General features: G+C 45.4%; 1 protein-coding gene and 1 long non-coding RNA gene across 3 annotated transcripts in view; one reads left to right on the forward strand and one right to left on the reverse strand.

Annotated features, from left to right (window-relative positions):
* Positions 1–21,479, reverse strand: part of LOC138245995 (uncharacterized) — a 150,474-nt gene that overhangs the window by 74,200 nt on the left and 54,795 nt on the right. The window lies entirely within an intron of this gene.
* Positions 1–21,479, forward strand: part of LOC138245992 (monocarboxylate transporter 6-like) — a 154,934-nt gene that overhangs the window by 28,230 nt on the left and 105,225 nt on the right. For both annotated transcript variants that reach the window (XM_069200120.1, XM_069200119.1), the window contains exon 2: positions 2,492–2,723. In XM_069200120.1, the coding sequence (XP_069056221.1) occupies positions 2,519–2,723 (205 nt within the window). In that variant the 5' untranslated portion in view covers positions 2,492–2,518. The remainder of the gene's footprint in view (positions 1–2,491; positions 2,724–21,479) is intronic.

Here is a 21,479-nt window from a genome sequence, read left to right on the forward strand (position 1 = left end):
AGGCCCTTCTGATCACACTCTCCTCTGCTCCTCTACTCTCCATGCCCCTTTCCCACCTACGTTTCCCCTTTTTTCTCAACCTTTCCTTTGTTCTCCTGGCCTCTCTACCACGCACCTTGGATGCTATTCCCCAAGTATGTCCTCTGTTCTCCCCTGTTTCTGTCCTTTCTTACTCACCTATCGATTTTCTGTCTTACTATACTGCCTTAACTTCATGGCTGTCACCTCTGTCTCTTAACTTCTCCTCACACTGTCTCCCCCGCCACATCCTGCCATGCTTTAGCTTTTCCAGTCCTTTGTTCCGCTCATTCTTTCACCATCATCTCTTCCTTGCACCCTGTCCTATATTTCCCCTCACCCTGTCCTCTCTTCTCCTCACTGCTTTTCCTCACTGATCTTCTCACCCTATCCTTTCTTCTGTTTATTCTGCCTCTTTTCTTACCCTGGTGTCTTCCCTCACCCTGCCCTATTCCCTTCACCCTGCCCTCTTTTCTCTTCATACTGTCCTTTCTTTCTCTTTCTCTTGCTCTGCCATGTCTTGTCCCACACCTTACTTGTTTCCCTCGCCTATTTCTCTTTTCCTCTCATATTCTCTTCTTGTATGAAGGTCCTTCAGACATTGCTCTTTCCACCACACCTGGCCTCTCATGTCGCCCCGTGCCATCTTCCCTTCATACTGCCTTCTCTCACAATATCCTATGTTGCCCTTATCTCATTCCCATCTTTCCTACTTTCTCTCCTCCTTAACACTCCTAATTCACTTACAGTTTCCTTTCCCACTCATCTTACCTTCCCACCAGCTTGTCCGCCCTTCCCTTCGACATACCCTCTTATTTTCATACTGTCTCTCAGTGCTGAATTTGTGCGGTGGTGGCCATGAGGGCATGGGCACCATAAGAAAGAAGGAGCAAATGGTGACAAAGGGAGAACATGGTGTGAACAAAAACCTGGAAGACTTAGAAACGGGAAGTATAGGGTGGAAGGAAAAGGAATGATGTGCAAACCGGACTAAGTAGCCTTTGTTTTTGTCTACCCCAGCGTTCAGCAGCGCTGGGGTCCAGCCTGGAAGAAAAACTTTAGAATAACTATTAAAATATTATGTGTGGGTTTTTCTCTCCACGTTAAGCAATGCTGTCCGCTGTTCCACTTTCCCTTTCTCCCTTTGCAGTGTCCTTTTTCCCCACGTCATGCTCTCCCTTCAACTCTCACTTTTCTTTCAGTTTCCCCTGTTATTTTTTAGGTCGAGCCTACTAGACAGCACATGCGCTGTTTACTAATAGCATACAGTGGTATGGACACCACTACTGCTCAGAGGTAGCTGCCGCAGATATCAAGGGGAGGGACAGGGGGGACGACACGTGGGGTGTGGGTGGGGAGGAAGAGGGGGGAATAAATTTAAAACAAAAAAAAAGCTTACAGTTCGTCGCCTCTGTGGTCCTCTCCTGCCGCCTCATTCATCCTCCTTTCCTGTTCTGGTGTCCCAGCATTCGCTGGGACACCAGAAGAGGTTCCCCAGAAATCATGGCGCTGCTTACATGCTAAAGATAGCATGTAAGCAACGTCAGGATTGGTCTGAGTGGCAAACAGCGCTGGGGCCTGTGCAACTAAAGTGCGCATGTGTGTTTGGACGGCCGTCTTAGGCCGACCAAACTTACTTGCGCACTTAGTGCACACAAGGCTTCATCCCCACTTCTCGAGGCCCAGCCCCACCCCTCCCTGTACCTGCTGGCTGAACCGGCAGCAGAAAAATAAAACGATATTCAAATATTGTTTTATTTTTCTGCTGCTGGCTCTTAGCCAGTGGGGTGACGCTAATTCGCCATTGCGGTGGTGCTACCCCTGCCACTGCTTACCATTGGCTGGCTTTCTTATCACTCATTTGCCTGCTTTGTATCCACCTCCCAGCTTGCCAGTCTTGTGTTGGTCCTTCCCATGGAAAACGGCCTCTTTACCATCTCTTTTGATTGACTGCCTTCCATGCCTCCACTGCTTGCTTTTCAAGCAGTACTTCGTGTTTGGGTTATCCACTCAATGGAAGTGCATTTTTTTTCATCTGTCTCCTTAGTATACTTCTCTCCCCTGCTCTCTGTGTTTCAGTCTGACGCCCGTGTGCTTCTTCCCGTCCCCTCTGTTACGCTCGCTCTTGTGTCTTCCGCCATTACATTCTTGCCCATGTGCTTCTCCTCTGTTCGCTCCATGTTGCTCTCTCGCAAATTGCTTCACCTTTCCACCCTGCCCTGTGTTGCTTCTGCTCCCCTCCCATGCTCCATGTTGCTTCCCCCCCCCCCCCCCAAGCCCAACTTCCTTGTTGCCTATTGCTTCTTCTCCCCACTTCTGCCCTCTGTTTTGCTTCAGCATCAGGGACGCTATAGAGAATGGCTAAAAACCATTAAAGCCAATGGGACCTACCGGCTTTGCCAGGTCTTCTTTTACCTAGTTTTTTCTTCCTCTCACTTTATCTCCCCTTACACTGTCTCTCTTGCCTCTGCAGAATCCGCTGTTGGTGGATCTTGGCGGCATGGCCACTGGTCGGGCCCAAGAGGTCACGGACCAGGGCTGGGCCTGGGTGGTGCTGCTGGCAGTCGTTCTGTCCCAGGGATTGTCCCTTGGCTTCCCATCATGTATTGGCGTTTTCTACACGGACATCCAAGCCTCCTTCCAGGCCAGCAACAGTGAGACATCGTGGTTCCCATCCATCGTGACAGCAGTGCAATTCGGAGGGGGTAAGAGAGCATATTGGAAACTCTTTCACTGCTCTTCTCTTCCCTACCTCTCTAACTATGTCCTCTCTTCTTTCTTTCCCTAAATGTTCTTCTTTATTCAATCCTCTCCATTATTCCCTCCTTTCCTTTATTCTCTCCTCTTTTATCCTCTCCTTTGCTTTATTCTCTCCTCTCTTATTATCTCCTACTGCTCCTCTTTATCCTTTCCTCTCCTTTAGTCTCTCCTCCTTTATTTCCTTCAGTATTCTCTCCTCTATTCCCGCCTGTTATTATCCACTCTCCTTTACTCTCCATGTATTTTCTTCTCTTCCCTCTTCTATATTCTCACCTTTATTCTCGCCTCTCTCCTTTATTTTCCCCAGTCCTCTTCTGTATACTCTCCTTTATTATTTTCTCTTCACGCCTTTATTCTTTACTCTCTTGTGTATTCTCTGCATTCTCATTTTTTGGCTCCACTCTACCTCCTCTTCCCTCTTGCCGTTCCTTAATCTCCTTTCTTGACTATTCTCCATTTGTACTTTCTTCCTTTTCTATTGCTGCATTTTCCCTTTCCATATCTCCTCTTTCTCTGCCTCTTCCTCCTTTCTCTGCATCCTAGCCCTTTCTCTTCACATAAAATTCAATTCTATGTATCCCTATTATGTTCGGTTATATTCAAGTTAAATTGTTTTTGACATGAAATAATTCCTGCCAGCGCTTTTAGATTTATAGTCAGTGCAACAAGTTTACACATAATTTTTTTGGGTGGCTATGGTGTCAAGAAGTGGCAAGTATTTGGATGGAAGTTCTTCCATGCCTGTTTTTTATTTTTTATTTTATCAAACGCAGATGCAGCTCTTGTTCATCCCTTGTGAAGTAAGCTACCTCCTCTTGTTCCTCTATTTTTTGGGGGAATTTATGAGGATTTTTATCTTTATTTTGTATGAGGTCGCTGTCATAATGTTGACAGATAGTCTTGTTCTACCTTCCATGGATGTATTTACTCTGGTAACACGGACCTCGAACTCCAGTCTTTGGCCTCTCACCCTACAAAAGGTGTGGTTCTGGGGCAGCAGTTTGCAGATTTCATTGTGCTTTGTTCCTTGGTCAGTTTTCCACAGTGGGTTATGTACCTTTGTCTAGTCTCTTATATTTTTTAAATACTCCTTTTACATTTTTTTCAATACATTCAACTATGTGGTAAAAGCTGGTAACATACAATCTTCTTCATGTATCTGGTTATTTACGCAGGTTGTTCTGGGGCAGACACATCATGACAATCATCTAGTCTATACCTCAGTCGCTGTTCTCATCATGTGACAGCATTTATTTTTTTGGGGGGAGGGGGCGGGGTGATGACACTGCTTGTACAAGGCACCAGAAACACATTGGAGCCCATTTCTACGTATAGCTGGGGAACCCTCTGCAGTCTTCCATTCTGTTCAACCTACCTAATCGTTACGTCTGGTTGATCAGTCCCCACTTACTCATTCTGCTCTGTTTCATTACCGTCCCTTCCATGTTATGATACCCGGTACCTCAGCCCCCGGGAGGTTGTTGCAGTTGTTTATGTCTCACTTCAGTGAACCCAGCTGCTGCTCCACCTCTGTTCAGGAGGACATGTTGTTATCCCTTTGTGTCAGCTTCAAAAGCATCTCGTCCCTTTGGGCGACCATTTGCCTCACCCCCACCCTTTAGACCCCCAGGCCTTAGGCCATTTAGTCCTAACCATATCTTCTGCTCCCAGCTGTTTAACCGGTTCCGCCTTTCAAGGTGGTCTGTGGCACATGGGTCATTTCCACTGCATCTCCAGTTCCTTTTAACCAGGAATGGCGTAATATCGATGCACGTTCACATGAGTTTAGTCTTCTTTGAGCGAGGATACAGATTCTGGGGTTACACTTAAGCTTATTTCCAGTCAGTTGGTCCACGCAAAAGAGCGCTTCCTCACAATATGGCCCAGTAGGGAGACCAGACCAAAACGTGCATTCGATCTGCCTCTTCTGCATAGCCCTTTGGGCACACCTCCATGACTGCTGGGACAAAGAACATTTTATGCAAGCAGCCTGGTGTGACATACGTATGGTGTAATACAGTGTATTGGATTAAGCAGAATCTGGCATTTCTAGATACCTAATGGTAGCCCACCCACTGTCAGTCATGCCTCTGCCATTTCAGTGGTCCATTTGTCACATAGGGATGTCCACAAAATAATTTCCATTGTCAACTAGGTATTGTACAATTGTCACTGCTCTTTTGCCATTCAATAGACTCAATATTCTCATAACCATGTATGACTGTAGATCAGAGGGAGCTGAGCCACAGTGTTTACAGAAATCATTTAACGTGCCAAACACCAAGAATTGGCCTGGTGTACCCTTTGCAAGCCTCAGAGCTTGAAATATGTGGATTTTACTGTAATTTACCAGGTCTCCTAATACAGGGAGTGCAGAATTATTAGGCAAATGAGTATTTTGACCACATCATCCTCTTTATGCATGTTGTCTTACTCCAAGCTGTATAGGCTCGAAAGCCTACTACCAATTAAGCATATTAGGTGATGTGCATCTCTGTAATGAGAAGGGGTGTGGTCTAATGACATCAACACCCTATATCAGGTGTGCATAATTATTAGGCAACTTCCTTTCCTTTGGCAAAATGGGTCAAAAGAAGGACTTGACAGGCTCAGAAAAGTCAAAAATAGTGAGATATCTTGCAGAGGGATGCAGCACTCTTAAAATTGCAAAGCTTCTGAAGCGTGATCATCGAACAATCAAGCGTTTCATTCAAAATAGTCAACAGGGTCGCAAGAAGCGTGTGGAAAAATCAAGGCGCAAAATAACTGCCCATGAACTGAGAAAAGTCAAGCGTGCAGCTGCCACGATGCCACTTGCCACCAGTTTGGCCATATTTCAGAGCTGCAACATCACTGGAGTGCCCAAAAGCACAAGGTGTGCAATACTCAGAGACATGGCCAAGGTAAGAAAAGCTGAAAGACGACCACCACTGAACAAGACACACAAGCTGAAACGTCAAGACTGGGCCAAGAAATATCTCAAGACTGATTTTTCTAAGGTTTTATGGACTGATGAAATGAGAGTGAGTCTTGATGGGCCAGATGGATGGGCCCGTGGCTGGATTGGTAAAGGGCAGAGAGCTCCAGTCCGACTCAGACGCCAGCAAGGTGGAGGTGGAGTACTGGTTTGGGCTGGTATCATCAAAGATGAGCTTGTGGGGCCTTTTCGGGTTGAGGATGGAGTCAAGCTCAACTCCCAGTCCTACTGCCAGTTCCTGGAAGACACCTTCTTCAAGCAGTGGTACAGGAAGAAGTCTGCATCCTTCAAGAAAAACATGATTTTCATGCAGGACAATGCTCCATCACACGCGTCCAAGTACTCCACAGCGTGGCTGGCAAGAAAGGGTATAAAAGAAGGAAATCTAATGACATGGCCTCCTTGTTCACCTGATCTGAACCCCATTGAGAACCTGTGGTCCATCATCAAATGTGAGATTTACAAGGAGGGAAAACAGTACACCTCTCTGAACAGTGTCTGGGAGGCTGTGGTTGCTGCTGCACGCAATGTTGATGGTGAACAGATCAAAAAACTGACAGCATCCATGGATGGCAGGCTTTTGAGTGTCCTTGCAAAGAAAGGTGGCTATATTGGTCACTGATTTGTTTTTGTTTTGTTTTTGAATGTCAGAAATGTATATTTGTGAATGTTGAGATGTTATATTGGTTTCACTGGTAATAATAAATAATTGAAATGGGTATCTATTTTTTTGTTGTTAAGTTGCCTAATAATTATGCACAGTAATAGTCACCTGCACACACAGATATCCCCCTAACATAGCTAAAACTAAAAACAAACTAAAAACTACTTCCAAAAATATTCAGCTTTGATATTAATGAGTTTTTTGGGTTCATTGAGAACATGGTTGTTGTTCAATAATAAAATTAATCCTCAAAAATACAACTTGCCTAATAATTCTGCACTCCCTGTATGTAACCCCCGCTTCAGCCCATGCAGTTCTGTCTGCTCACTCTGCTAGTTTGGCAAAACCAGCCCGAACCCACAATAGAAGTCCAGTGAATGGGCCATTCCAGTTTTCTTTCTACAGAGCAACCTATCCTAACAGTAAGTGACAGTGTGTACTAGCCTCTATGCTTACCTCTTTTGGACAGCAATTGCGCCATTAGTGACGTTGTCGTGTGATTTCAGATCATGTGCTTCATTTTCGAGTTGGTCGGGCTAATGTGCCATCTGGCTACTCAATGAGGCTGCGCAGCCAAGCAATAATATTCAAGGTCCAGCACCCCATCCCTCTGACATGGGCAGTCACAGCTTGCTTAGTGAGGTCTTATATCTGTGCACCATATCATATCAAGGAGTACACTTCTGTTTCCACAAATATTCAATAAGGCAGGTATTTCAGAACTGTGGACAAACAGAGAAAAGGGAGCAGCACTACCATTTTCATAATTGCTACCCTTCTCGAAGCCAAGAGGGGGAGCTGTCTCCGGAAAGCAAATGAGCCAAAGAGACCCACGAGTAACCTGGTCTTACCTCCCTGTATCAAGCCAGCCTCACTATGGTAACTTACATACCAAAATATGTAAAGGTAACCCTACCAGGACAAGAGCAGATTCAGGATATCGGTAGTCTCAGTTCTCAGTGGGCGAAGAGATTATTGGCAAACCTTCCCAGGGATCAGTGTGAGACCCAACATGTCCTCAAACGTTTCCAGCACACCAGGTGCTTCCACTGGATCTCTGCTGGCACTACTCATAAATACAATAGCATAAAGGGAGACCTCATATACACAGTCTCCCACTTGTAAACCCCACTTCAACTCTTCCCAGGAGAGGTAAAAGTGGGCGGCCCTCGTGTGTGTTGTGTGGGATGGACCACGACACTGGGATAACCCTTCCTGCCTTGCTCTAGCAGTCCGGTAAGACTACAATAATCTGATCTAGCTCAGCAGTGCCTTGGACCCCTATTTTCTTCACCGCTATGTACAATGTGTCCCATTGAGGGGGCATCACATTCCCGCTACATAGCCAAAGATGCCACCACGTGAAGGTGTTCTGCAGGCACATAACCATTCATGATGTGAAAGTGTTGGTTAATATTAATGTAGTGAATTGTGTTGGAATAGAACCTGTGAGTGGACGAGTGCTGGTAACAGTGGGGCTATCCTATTCACCAGTAGCTTTCCTAATATTTCACAATCTAAATTGATCAGAGAGAGCAGGTGGTAAGAGGCCATTTGAAGGAAATATCAAATAGACTTGGGCAATGTCACAACAGCCTCCCTGTCAGACTGGTAGTACCCCCTTCTCGTAAGCCTGCAAGTAAATCTTTTATAATTTAGGAATTATGAGGAAATGGGTGTGTTACATGGTGTGGTTGTGAGGCCTCACCGTGTACTACATCGCCAACCCTTCTAGGACCAGTCAGGTTTTGTTTGTCAAACCATAGCTCAGCCGTGGGTACCTGTGGCTTCAAGCAGTCAACATTCACCAAAAGAACAAGTGGAAAGCATATAAGCAGCGCAACACAATTAAAGGAGAAAAACTCAACTCTCAACAAATGCAACGCCAGTTTATAAAGATAGCTTATATTTTTATAAATTTATGGACACCAAAATGGAAAAGAGCCACTGCAGGTTCGAGAGATGTAAATTTCACAAGGAACAATAAATAAAGACTTCACTTTACTGTGAACAAGCATTGACAGATTCAACAAATTTGACACTTAAAATAATTTTCAAGAAAAAACGTTGTTGATGGACTGTTATCATTGCAGCAGGACTAAAACTGATTTGCATATTGCTCAGTCCAATCTGAGAGGGCATGGTGGTCAAAGGAATAATAGGTTGGAATGCTTTTCAAGCGATTGCCAGTGGTTAGACATATTGCAAGCATCCTACTGTGGCCTTTTGTGTGTTTGATGTAACACCCTAAGTGGCCAAGGGTATGCCCAAACGTGTGTCCCTTGCTCACTGTGCCTCTTGAACCAAGCTATACCTGAATGAAGAGCCCCATGAGGGCAAAACTGGTCTTGGGTTATTTCTGTTCCGCTTCAGAGAATGTCTGGCTTGGCAGTTCAGGCTTGACTGTTTGCAAGCATCCTCCCATCACCTTTTGTGTGGTTGATCCTTGCATTGGCTACAAAAGGTCTCTCTGCTGGGATGCCATCTGTAGTCTCCTCACTGGGATGCGGGCAGACTGCCCCACAATTTCAGGTATTTCACAGTCTACAGAGTTCAGATAAAGTTTTTTGCAGGTATTCACCATCAATCAATTGTAGAGCGCAGAACTATCACCTCAGCGGGTATCTGACAGCTGGGGTGCGAAGTCTCTGTCAAAATGCCAGGTCTTGCGTTTCTTCCTAAAGTCTGCAAGGGAGGTTGCTGTTTGGTGGTGGAGGCGCAAGTCATTCCTGGCCTTGGCGGTGATGTAGGAAAAGGAATAGCCCGCTGCGGCTGCAACGGATTCGGGGGGGTGTGCAAGGACTAGTGAAGAGGAGCACAGCTGTTTGGCAGGTTGATGGAAGTTCAGTGGGTGGATGATGTACGCTGGTCCTTGAGCGTGTAAGGCCTTGAAGGCATGTGTTAGGATCTTAAAATGGCATCTCTTCTGGATAGGGAGCCAGTGGAGGTTTCTGAGGTGGGGTGGGGGGGGGGGGTGATGTGGGCAGGTTAGGAGAGATCCAGGGTGAGTTGAGCTGCTGCGTTCTGTATGGTCTGGAATCTTTAGAGGAGTTGGGTGGAGTTGTTGGAGTAGTATGTGTTACTGTAATGAAGGCGGCTGGTGACAAGGGCCTGGGTGACGGTTTTCTTGGTGCTGATCGGGATCTATCTGAAGATCCTGTGAAGCATGCAGAGGGTGTGGAAGCAGGAGAAGGTGACCTTGTTGATTTGTCACTTCATGGTCATTTCACTTTAGAGGATGATGCTGAGGTTACATGCTTAGTCTGTAGGTGTATGGGAGGGTCAGAGTTCAGCTGGCTTCTAGCTGTGGTCCCATATGGATGTGTTTCTCCCGAAGATTAGTACTTCTGTTTAGTTGGAGTTGAGTTTGAGGAAGTTTGCTTTCATCCAGTTGGCTATGTTGGTCATGGAGACATGGATGTTTGTCCTGGTGGTGGTGGGGATCTTCGGTGAGTGAGATGATGAGCTGTGTATCGTCCGGCTAGGATATGATGTTGAGACCATGGGATCTGATGATGTCGGCTTGGGGGGGTCATGTAGGTGTTGAACAGTGTGAGGCTGAGAAGTGATCCTTGGGGAACGCCACATATGATGTTCTTGGGTTCGGAGGTGAAGGGAGCAAGCTGGATGTTCTGGGTATGTCCTGTCCAAAGGAGGTGATCCATTGGAGGACATTCGCTTATTTGCCGATGTTGTGGAGTCTGTTGATGGGGGTGTGGGGGTATACGGTGTTGAATGCTGCTGAGAGGTCGAGGAAGATCAGGGCAGCGGTCTGTCCACGATCGATAAGTGTTCTGATGTCATCTGTGGCTGCGATGAGTTCAGTCTCAGTGCTGTGGTTGGCTCAGAATCCTGATTGGGAGATGTCAAGCAGGTTATTTTGCTCCAAGTATTCGGTGAGCTGTTGATTGGCCTTTTCGAGTACTTTGGCAGAGTAGGGGAGCAGCAAAATCTGTTGATAATTTTTGAGTTCTCTGGGGTCAGCGGATGGTTTCTTTAGGAGGAGTCTGATCTCTGCATGTTTCCATTTGTCTGGGAAGACTGCAGTGGTGTTGAGGATTTTGGTCAGTTTCGTGCAGATGTGTTTGGTTCCGAGGTTGAAGAGGTGGTGGGGGCATGTGTCTGAGGGTGCTCCGGAGTGGATGGATGACATGATGGCTGAGGGGGATTGTGTGGCGAGCGGCTTCCAGGTGGTGATTGTTCTGGCTAGTTAGCTGAGGCTGCAGAGGTTGAGGACTGTGGGTTGGGAGCTGAAGTTATTGTATATGGGGGTAATTTTGCTGTGAAAGTAGTCAGAGAGGGTGTCACAGAGGTCTTGGGAAGGGTGGATTTTGTTCTCTGTGGCTCCTGGGTTGGCATATTCTTTGACTATTTTAAATAGTTCTTTCGTGCGGTTGGCTGCTGTGTCATTGTGGGCTGTGATGGCTGCTCTCTTGGCTTCCTTGAGTTGCCAGTGGTAGTCGCTAAGGGCTGCTTTGTGGGTGGCTCTGTTAGTAGGGTTCCTGGTGGATCGCCATAATTTCTCAAGTCAGTAGCAGCTACGCTTGGTGGTTCTGAGCTCTGGGATGTACCAACTGGCTTGTCTTGAGGTTTTGTTGGGTCTGGCTGGCTTCATTGGGGCGACAGTCGGCGTATTCGGTGACGCAGATGGAGAAATTCCTGATGGCTTGTTATAGGTTTGATGAGGTTTTGGGTTGGGAGGTGCCGAGGACCTGAATGCACTGTGTCTCTGTTACCTTGCCCCAGCTGTGATGGGAGGGGCTGCGGTGTCTGCTGATGGTGTGCTGAACATCGGATATGGTGAAGTGTAAAATGGTGTGGCTGCACTATGTGAGTTATGTGAGGTGGGTGAATTTAACTATGCCACTGGAGGTGAAGATGGGGTTGAGTGTGTGTCTGGCTTTGTGAGTGCAGTAATCCACATATGACCAGGGTCTTTTTTATCTTATTGTATTGAGTGTAAGATTATCTTCATGTCTAGTTATGAATTCTCACATGAGGGACATAATTTTTTGGTATCTCCGTTGCATCTTGTAGTTGTTGAGACCCCTATGCTTTGTCTTATATGGAATGATTTTGCATCTTTACACCATTTTTGCTAAAGTGTGTTGTTGTGTTTTTTTTTTTTTTGCTTTTTGCCTAAAGATTGATTATTCCTTTGTTCGTATGCTTTAGTTGGTGGGAGGTGATGTAGGACATTAGTTCTTAAGTTGCTGTGAAACACTGTGTTCCTCGTGGTTGGAAAATGAATGTGGACAGAATATATTGGTGTTTAGTTCTTGGTAAAGAACATAAGTAACAATTGTCCCTAAGGTTAGCCTGCAGGAGGTCATCATAGTGATTGATAGACTCCAGGGGCGGTGGATCTTCCATATCTTCAACTTCTTGATGGTTTATGTCCCAGGCCTCTTCACTGAGCTGCAGTCCCATTTGATGTTGGATCATGGTAACCAGGAGGAGGAAGAGTGGAGGGAGGCAGGGATCGCAAACTGATAAAAGTAAAGTTCCTCCATAGGTTTTTACATGCATGAACTGTTCTGGAAGATGGACAGGAATCTGTATTCTAGATAACCTGCATGGTAACATTTTGGATCCATAATTAGAATACTATTGTTAAGTGTCATAGCTTTATATTTTGTTATGATTCTATGAGTCATGAATATTTGAGGATGTTTATACATATGCAAATTAATATCATGTCCTTCTTCCTGTTAAAAATCATATACATTGTTTATAATAAAGAAGTAGTTCGAGAGCGGGCCTATATATAAAGGACATGATTTACGTCTACTTTTCATTTCAAAGATACAAGTCAGGGTTATCCCCAATAATTATGCTATTTCTGTTAAGATTACAACCATTGCTCAAAATAGTTACAAAAAATATCCTGTTGAGTGATGTCCGTGCTGCGGGAACTGATATAAGAGCAGCAATAGAGACTGTAAATACTCTGCCTTTTCCCAAACCAGTCAGTTTCTTCCTGCCAGCTTCATGGTCCAGTAGAAACTGTTTATAGCTGGTCAACTGGAATCTCCAGTGGCACATTATACATGAAGAAATACAATAAGATGATCATGTACATTTGGACCGGACCCTCTCTGCAGGGTCACCCCTGACCATTTTGCTTTTGCCCTGCTGAATTTGTTTCTGCTGGCCTTAGGACTCTGTTCTCTTTACCACTGCTAACTAGTACTAAAGTGCTTTTGCTCTCTTCTCTAAACATGGGGGTGTTTCCTGTCACCCATTTGGAATATTTAATTTGCTTACAAGTCCCTAGTAAAATGGTACTAAATGTACCCATGGCCTGTAAATTAAATGCCACTAGTGGGCCTGCTGCTCTGATTGTGCCACCCACTTAAGTAGCCCTTTAAACATGTCTCAGGCCTGCCATTGCAGAGCCTCTGTGCAGTTTAACCTGCCATTTAGACCTGGCAAAATAAACCTTTTACCAGACCTAAACCTTCCTTTTTAATACATAGAAGTCACTCATAGAGCAGGCCCTGGACAACCTATATGTCAGAGTGCAATATATTTAAAAAGTTGGACATTTACTTTTCAGTTTTACATGTCCTGAAGTGAAAACCTCTTACATGTGTTTTTCACTAATGCAAATCCTACCTCTCTCATAGGATAACATTGGAGTTATCTTATTACATTTAATAAGCTGTAACTTCCAAATGGGAACAGGTCACTAGTTTATGTTTGGTGTCTTTGGAATTATAATGAGAAGTCTTCTCTTATAGTAGAGTCCGATTTAAATGACAGTTTTAAAAATGCCACTCATAGAAAATTGGCATTTTTCTGCCTTCGTCATTTAGTGTCTGCAGCCTGTCTTTTGGTCACATGACTGGGTATAGCTGACTGTTAGACTTTATGTATTCCTCCTAGACAGTTACATAAATAGAGAGCTTAGGTATGCTTCAATAGGCCATCATTAGCAGAATGGGAAGGCAGAGCAGGACACAGCTTTCCTGCCACTTGAAAACTCCAACATTGAACCCAGCATCTGGAATCTGCCATCTGTATGTCCTGCTCTGCAAAGTGGTGCCACCCCATTCCTGGAACCTTAGAGGTGGGCCTTGCAACACTCTCAACCAGGATTTAAGGTACTTTTGTTTGTCGTGCCTAATTGGGTGACTGTACCTGGGCCGTGCTCCACTGCGGTCATCCGGAACCAGTGCTTAATTTGTGCTTGTTGTTTCCGGTGCTGAGCACTGGCACTTATTTTTGTGCACCAGGGCTTATTCTTCTGCCTCAAGCATTTGCTGCGAGCAAAAGACATATATGGGGCAGACAGAGGAAGGGAAAAATGAAAAAGCGTCACAAAGGGAGACAGCAGAAATCTGCAAGAGTGAGCTGAAGGGGCACAAGTGGCTTTATATGGATTGAAGAGGCCAGAGATGGCATTAAGATTACGCTGCCTCTGTATTCCGTGTTCACACATTTAATTGCAGCAGCCGTGTTTTTAAGAGGAGGGCTTTGGGCACTGGCACCTTTGTAATTACAAATTAAGCACTGTCCGGAACATATTAGGTCCAGTGTGACCGGATATCCGCGGTTGGCGCTTTGTGCTTTTTGGTGCTATATTTACTGAATTCTTTAAACCTGCATATCTCCTGTTCTACTTATTAGATTTTTGTTGTTTTGGTTTTGGTTTATTTATTAAAATTTACTCTATTGTTCTAAATTGGTGTGGAATTATTCTTGGGTTGTGTTTTCACTTTCTTACTGTTTGAATTGCAGCATAGATATTTTACACATTGCTTCTGAATTAAGACTGACTGCTTTGTGCCAAGCTACCAGAGAGTTGAGCACATGTTAATTTGGGGTTTACTTGTCCCTCACCCTGACAATGACTGTGGCTCCTGCTTGAGTAGGGTTTTACCCACCTCAACTAGTGACCCAATTTCTCACATGTTTCATATTAATAACTAAAATACAGTCATTTCATGCCACTAAACAGTTCTATTTTATTATACCTGGTGAGGATGGGTAGCCTCATCAGTTTCTGGGTGCCCTACTGGAAGTGGAAGTGTGTTGGACGTAGCATGTCGTATGTGGGAGATGTTAGTTGAAGTGCTTGAGGTTCGAAGACAAGCTTCAAAGGCTGGGCAGCAGGCATTGCATGGCATATGGATGAAATGTTATGAAGAGTGTTGTCGTAGCAGCGTATAACTACTTACAAGTTTGTGAAGATCATAGTCTTTTGTAAGGACTGGAACAGCCATGTCTACAATGCTTTTGGAACTGAAGGTCCGTACTTATTCAAGCATGCATCCCTGTGTTTTGCTTTGTGAAAGGAGGAGGATATTCCACCAGTTGAAATGCCATGCCTTACTCGTGGGCTATAGCAGACTATCCTTCCAGTTACTGGGTCCACGTGGATAGTGTGAGAAGCTGTATGGTGGCTGCATTTTGAATTCTTTGTTTTTTGTTAGTAATAATTGGGTACTCCGAGGCAGAGTAAATTGGTGTAGCCAAGGTGGCATAGTACTAATACAATGGTAGCTTGGAGCCTTTATGTGAACCCTAGGATATCTTCATCATGTGGGCTCTTCTGTACGCTTATTTGTGGTTTAAAGGATAGTTGGAGTTTATCTCGAAGTTACTCAACTCATCCTATCTACCTTAAGCCTGCTAGCCTACTCTCCTTCAAGCTTCTAGTTATCCACACAGACAAAATACAGTTTTTTTGGGCAATTGAGCGTCTGGCTTAATCTGTACCCAAACAGACTTTTAATGACTGTAATTATAGGTCAAATCACAAAATACCCTACCACATATTAAAGAGGTAAGTTACAAACCACAGTCTGCCATGATTTCCTGCCATCACCAAGAGGGTGGCTTTCTGGGGTTAGCAGACCACCAGGTCTGTGATTGCTTTGAAACAAAGGAGTCTTTTTTTAAAATGCAGGCCATTTTTCTTTAGAAAAAACTGAGAAGTTTTACAAACCTTATTTAATATTAGGCAGTAGTCATTTGGACTGCTTCCTACACCTAAAAAATGTTTTTCGCAACCTCCAAGATGTTGTAGAAATAGGTGAACTATAGGTTGATGACAGAGTGTAAGGCGCATATGTGGAAAGTAGTTATGCATGAAGTGTCCACTACATCATATTCATAAATAATTTTATGACTAGGAAGTGTGTAAACTATACCATTAAGCATGGTATAAAATGGTATAAAATAGATAAGTGCACATTACTTGTGTAGGCCTTAGAGGTATGTATTTTCAAAGCTAATACAATATTATGCACATAAAAGAGAATCTTGAATGGAACATTTTATATAAAACAGTTTTACGTGTGACTTCCAACTTGTATGTGGAACCGTTTGTAGCAGTCAGTGTGTACCTTTTGTGCGATGTGTCATAAACAACTAGTACTTTGCACTGGAGTCGATTCCCAAAGGAAAAAGTAAATCTGCAAATAGGTGGTTTGTGGTTTAGAGTTTCATAAATTTTTTTTTTTTTTTTTTTTTTTTTTTTTTTGTTGTTATTTATAAAAAATACCATGCATTATCATGGATGGCACAGTCCAGTAGATTCCCAATTGGTTGACAGAGGCAAAAGCAGATACTACTAACGCTCTCTTGTGGTAGTGTGGGCAAGCAGTTAGACTTATCAGAGAGCAGTGCAAAGCATTTGTTGTAATCACAGAGGCAATAAATGGGACACACACTCAAAGAATAAATCCAAGATCAAATTAGGAAAATAACACTTATTTTCATATATGTTTTGAAACTAAGAAGTTTGTAAAAGATTAAGTACTGCTTTTGTTATTATTTCTTACAAGTAATTAAAGAGTTCACACCTGTGCACCTTTACGCACAATGCAATCCTATGGGAGGAAAATTCTATAATGCATACAGGTAAGTACAGTCGGTTATAGGGGTTCACCTTCTGGGTTTAGAGACGTAGGGGTCCAAAGTACTACCTGCAGTTCGTCGGGAGCTCCCTGGATTCCACTGGGAGCAGGGTGCTGGTGAGGTTGTAGCTGGCTGCGCTACAGAGAAGTGGGCCACCTGGAAAGAGGCTGTAAAGGGGGACAAGTCCGAGAGCTCCCAAATGGGGCCTTGGGTCGCGAGGGGCTATAGAGCAAGGGGGCACAGCCGGTTCTTCAGGATCCAGGCCGGGCGGCTTGGATGCAGAGTGGATAGGGCACCTGGGCTCTGTGCGCAAAGATGCTCCTTGCGGTTAGGGGCCAACAGCTGGCCGAGGTAAAATCAAGACTGCTTGGCAACTAACAAAGAGGGTCTCAGTGGTGCTCACATCCCTCGATGGCTGCTTGGTCCTGGTGCAGTGAGAATCTGGAATGGACTCTCACTGTTGGTGGTTGGTGCATGGTGTCCAGTACCCCAGGGATTTGTGCTGCACTGCTCCAGTCGGTCCTGGTGTTGTCACACTCGGTGGGGATACAGTCCTGGTCCTTCACAGCATGGGTACCACCCCCTGGTAGTCTGCAGCATCGGTCGGGGCTGGGGAGCTGCAAGGCAGTGGACCAGAGTCTTTTAGGTGCCTTGTGCTTTTCTGCTCTAAGTGAGACTGTCGGTAATTTGCGAAGTGCTGGCAGGTTACCTGAGACTTTGGTGGTTCTCCAGCTGTGGCGGATGAGTCACTCTGTCGCAATTACCGAGAGCGATGTGGGCAGGCAGGGGTTTGCCCCGAAAAGTCCACCGCTTTTCTGCTGTTCTTGCCAGGCAGTGACTCTTCTTTGTCCTTCTCTTGATCAATCAAATCTGAATTCTTGGGTTCAGGGGTGCCACCCAAATACTCAATGTAAGGGTGTTACAGGGAGTGCCAGGTAGCAGCCAATGAGTTTAGCCTTTAGGGTGACTACACCCTCTATATGACCATGTCCATTGGGAAGTGGGCCTAACACTGACCCTAGAAGGCTAATTCTGTCCAAAAAAAGATGGAGGAATTTGAAAAGTGGTGTCCACATCAGCTGGTCCACCTTGGGGGTGGAACTGGCATGATGAGGGCACATCTCCTAATCATAATAATTTTCCCTTCTGTCTTGCAGCCAAGAAGTGTGGTCAGGACAGTGGGGTGGCCTTCTCCACCATCTGGAGAGACCTGTGTCGCATAACAAAGGCAGCTGGTCCTTTGAAGCTTCCCGCCCTGGAATGTCAGGAAGAGGTGATGACACCTTCGCCCACAGCAGGCTTAGTTCCTGGCCTCCTAGAGCGCCAGCTCTCACCGCAGGAGGTCAGAAATCTGTCTAGGGGGGCTATGCTTGTTTAGACCAGTCAGTCAAGACACTAGCAGTTGGGTCATTTTCAGGGGCCACCTCTAAGGTGCCCTCTGGGTGCATGTATTCAGTGAGGGTTTATTAATACGAGATGTTTGAAACCAAACATCCCTATGTTCACAGAAGCCATCATGTAGCTGGGGAACTTGTATTGACCAGTGTCCAGCACATGTATCTAGAATGACTTCCCTGCCCACTTACTATATCCAAGAATCAACAAAGACATAGCAAGGGCAAGTCTACTCATGCAGCTATGTCCTCACATGTGATATAATGCACCCTGCCTTAGGGTGGTAGGCCTTCTGTAGGGGTGATTCACAAATATCCCATAAAGTGGTAGAGGACCTGGCACACAGGGAGGTGTGACAGGTCGTGTTTTCACTTGGGTGCACCAAGCCACACAGCCTGCAATGGCAGCACTGTGTGCATTTGGTGACAGTTTTCTGAGGGTAGCCCAATTCATGCTGCTGCCCTTACTGACCTTTGTTAGTACCTCAGGCCCTAGGTACCAGGGGTACCATTTACTAGAGACTTACACAGAGTGCTAAAGGTTGTGCCAATTGGGAGAAACAACTATACAATTAAGGGAAATAGATATGGCACTGGGGACCTGGTTAGTAGGAACCTAGTGTACTTTCAGTCAAAATCGCATCAGATACCAGGCAAAAATTGGGGGCTAACCATGCCAAAAAGGATGCTTTCCTACATACTCAAGCTGCACAAATTGTTGTGAATTGACCCTTACTATGACATAGGACCTCATAGTGGCCTGTTTGAATACAGACATTTAAGTGCCAGCTGCCATGCTTCATCATATATTACTCACTTGGACACACTGTGTTCTACTGTCCCAGCCAAAGTTTCCTTACAGAATGGCTAAGGTCGCAGTAATCTGGGCCCTCCCCTCTGTTTGTGCCCAAGAGGGGGAATGCACTGACATGTGCCACTGATTGGGTAAAAAATCCCAACACCCACTAATCAGATTGGTGTAAGTTATGTTTGAAACACAAAAGGATGATGGACAGAGTGCTGAAACGTTTCAAACACTCACCCCCAGTCACAGATCTGGGTTTAATCCATTTGTTCTTTTGCTCACCATGCCACCCCAATTTAGACCCAGCCATATGCAACTCAGACTTGACCCTGCTCCTCCTGGGAACAATCCAGCCCGAAGAGGTCCTCCCTGGACCAGAAACAAGCATACTGAAGCCGATTTCGGGGTATTCCCCCTCACCAGGCAGGCTAGCTTGAATCCAGTGGCACAGCAAGCAAGGGACCCGTGTTTGGGCATACCCTAGCCAACTTACAGCGACTTTAGCAACCCAGAAGGATGATGGACGGAGTGCTGAAACTTTTCAAATACTCACCCCTGTCACAGATCTTTCTTTTGCTCATGATGCCACCCCAATTTGGGCCCAGTCATATGCAAATCAGTCTTAACCCTGCTCCTCATGGGAACAGGCCAGGTCCTCCCTGAAGGACAACCTGAAGAAGCAACTAAGTCCTGAAACACGTGTCAGCTATTTTTGTAGTTTTTTTTTTTACTTTCGTGTGACAATAATGTTAATTCTTTCTTATGCTGAAATTGTAATAAATGTAACACATTGATTTGACATTTGGTTAATTGTTATTAAAAAAAAATTACGTTTACCTTTTCTTGATGTCGATAATGGAACAAATTTCATGTGTTTTTGATTAATGGATTGATTGCTTGAAGGACTGATTGAATATCTCACACCATCAAGATAGGATATCGACAGGAACAACATTCTGGATTGGCTAACCGTTTTTTGTGAATTTAGCACCTTCTCATTCTGTACCCAAGTAGACTTTTAAATGACTGTTATAATAGGTCAAGTCTCAAAATAACTAATTGTAGTGTTGCAATTCGACTTACCACATACATATTAAAGAAGTTTGTGGCAACCTTCCATGGTTTGCAGATATCACCAAGATGGTGGCCTTCTGGGGTCAGCAGACCACCATGTCTTTGATTGTTTTTAAATAGAACATTTTTTTTTTAATGCAGCCCATTTTCCTTTAAAAAATGAAAAGTTTTACAAACCTTACTTAAGATTAGGCAGTAGTCACTTGGGCCACTTTCTACACCTACAAATGTTTTTGACAACATTCACAAAGGGGATAGGGTTCCTTCGGGGACCCCTTACCACTTGTGAATGGGTTATCACTACTTTTCTGTAGTGGGTAAAATATTAATGTTTTGCAACTGGATTTTGGTCACAAAATCTTAATGCATCCCATTGTGAATCACTATTTGTCAGGGATGCTTTAAACATGCCCTTCCAAATAACAACTTAGCATTTACTTGTGTACTCAAATTGTAAATCAGGGACATTGTGACTGCAAAATTCCTTTGTACATCTGGCCCTAGTTCCCCATAGTTCAGTTGATGCAATCCAAGACGACGAATCAGACTGCATCAATTGTTAATGGAAAACCTTTTATGGAATACACGGGCTTGTTTCATTTAAAGTTTGTCAGAATGATCAGCCGACCATCTCAGCAAAGGTTAAATCGTCTAATGTCTGGGGGAGAGCCACCTACCATATTTTGAGATCATAGCCTGCCTTCTAGAGATCTCCAAAACTGTTGCTGCAACCACAACAGCTAAAAGCTGCTGCAGACTGTACTTTGCCAAGAAGGCACTATGGCCCTCATTCGGACCTTGGCGGGCGGCGGAGGCCGCCCGCCAAAGTCCCGCCGTCAGGTTACCGTTCCGCGGTCGAAAGACCGCGGCGGTAATTCTGACTTTCCCGCTGGGCTGGCGGGCGGCCGCCTTCAGGCCGCCCGCCAGCCCAGCGGGAAAGAGGCTTCCACGATGAAGCCGGCTCGGAATCGAGCCGGCGGAGTGGAAGCTGTGCGACGGGTGCAGTTGCACCCGTCGCGTATTTCACTGTCTGCGCAGCAGACAGTGAAATACATTTAGGGGCCCTCTTACGGGGGCCCCTGCAGTGCCCATGCCATTGGCATGGGCACTGCAGGGGCCCCCAGGGGCCCCGCGACCCCCCCTACCGCCATCCAGTTCCCGGCGGGAGAACCGCCGGGAACTGGAAGGCGGTAGGGGGGGTCGGAATCCCCTCGGCGGCGCAGCTAGCTGCGCCGCCTTGGAGGATTCCAATGGGCGGCAGTACACTGGCGGGAGACCGCCAGTGTTGCAGGTCCGACCGCGGCTTTACCGCCGCGGTCGGAATGCCCATTGGAGCACCGCCGGCTTGTCGGCAGTGCTCCCGCGGTCCACCAACCCGGCGGTCATTGACCGCCGCGGTTGGAATGAGGGCCTATATTTGTTGCACCTGCTGTGCTAGTTTTTTTTGTTTTCCATAAACAACCCCCGCCAAGTATTTTTTTTTTTTTTGCTAAAGAACAAGACATGAATGGCACCGATGCATAGATATTTGTTTCCCTGTGCACGTGGCCATTAAGCATTATCCTGCCTGTCCCTCCTTGCATGGTGGTTCCTGGTAGTGGAATCCAATGATAGTTACCAGTCCTAAATACGGCAGAGCATCCCAGGGACAGAGAGGCTTCCAGGTCAAGGGTTTCCACTGCCAGAGCCAGCTGAGGCACCACCAACGTAAACTCTGGGACTCTCTTGCCTCCACATGGGGCCGGGAAAGTGCGACTTTGGCAGAACTGGAGCCATTTTACAGTAGTGCTTTTGCTACGCCAATCCCTAAATTACCCTAAAGTATCCTTGATAACTTGAATTTATCTAATGCTCGTGCTGTTGCAAAACTTATGGCATGCGCAACTGGAAGTATTATTTTAATCCTTAAAAAGGCTGACT

The sequence above is a fragment of the Pleurodeles waltl genome, chromosome 7 (assembly GCF_031143425.1).
Source record: "Pleurodeles waltl isolate 20211129_DDA chromosome 7, aPleWal1.hap1.20221129, whole genome shotgun sequence".
In the NCBI taxonomy this organism is placed as follows: domain Eukaryota; kingdom Metazoa; phylum Chordata; class Amphibia; order Caudata; family Salamandridae; genus Pleurodeles; species Pleurodeles waltl.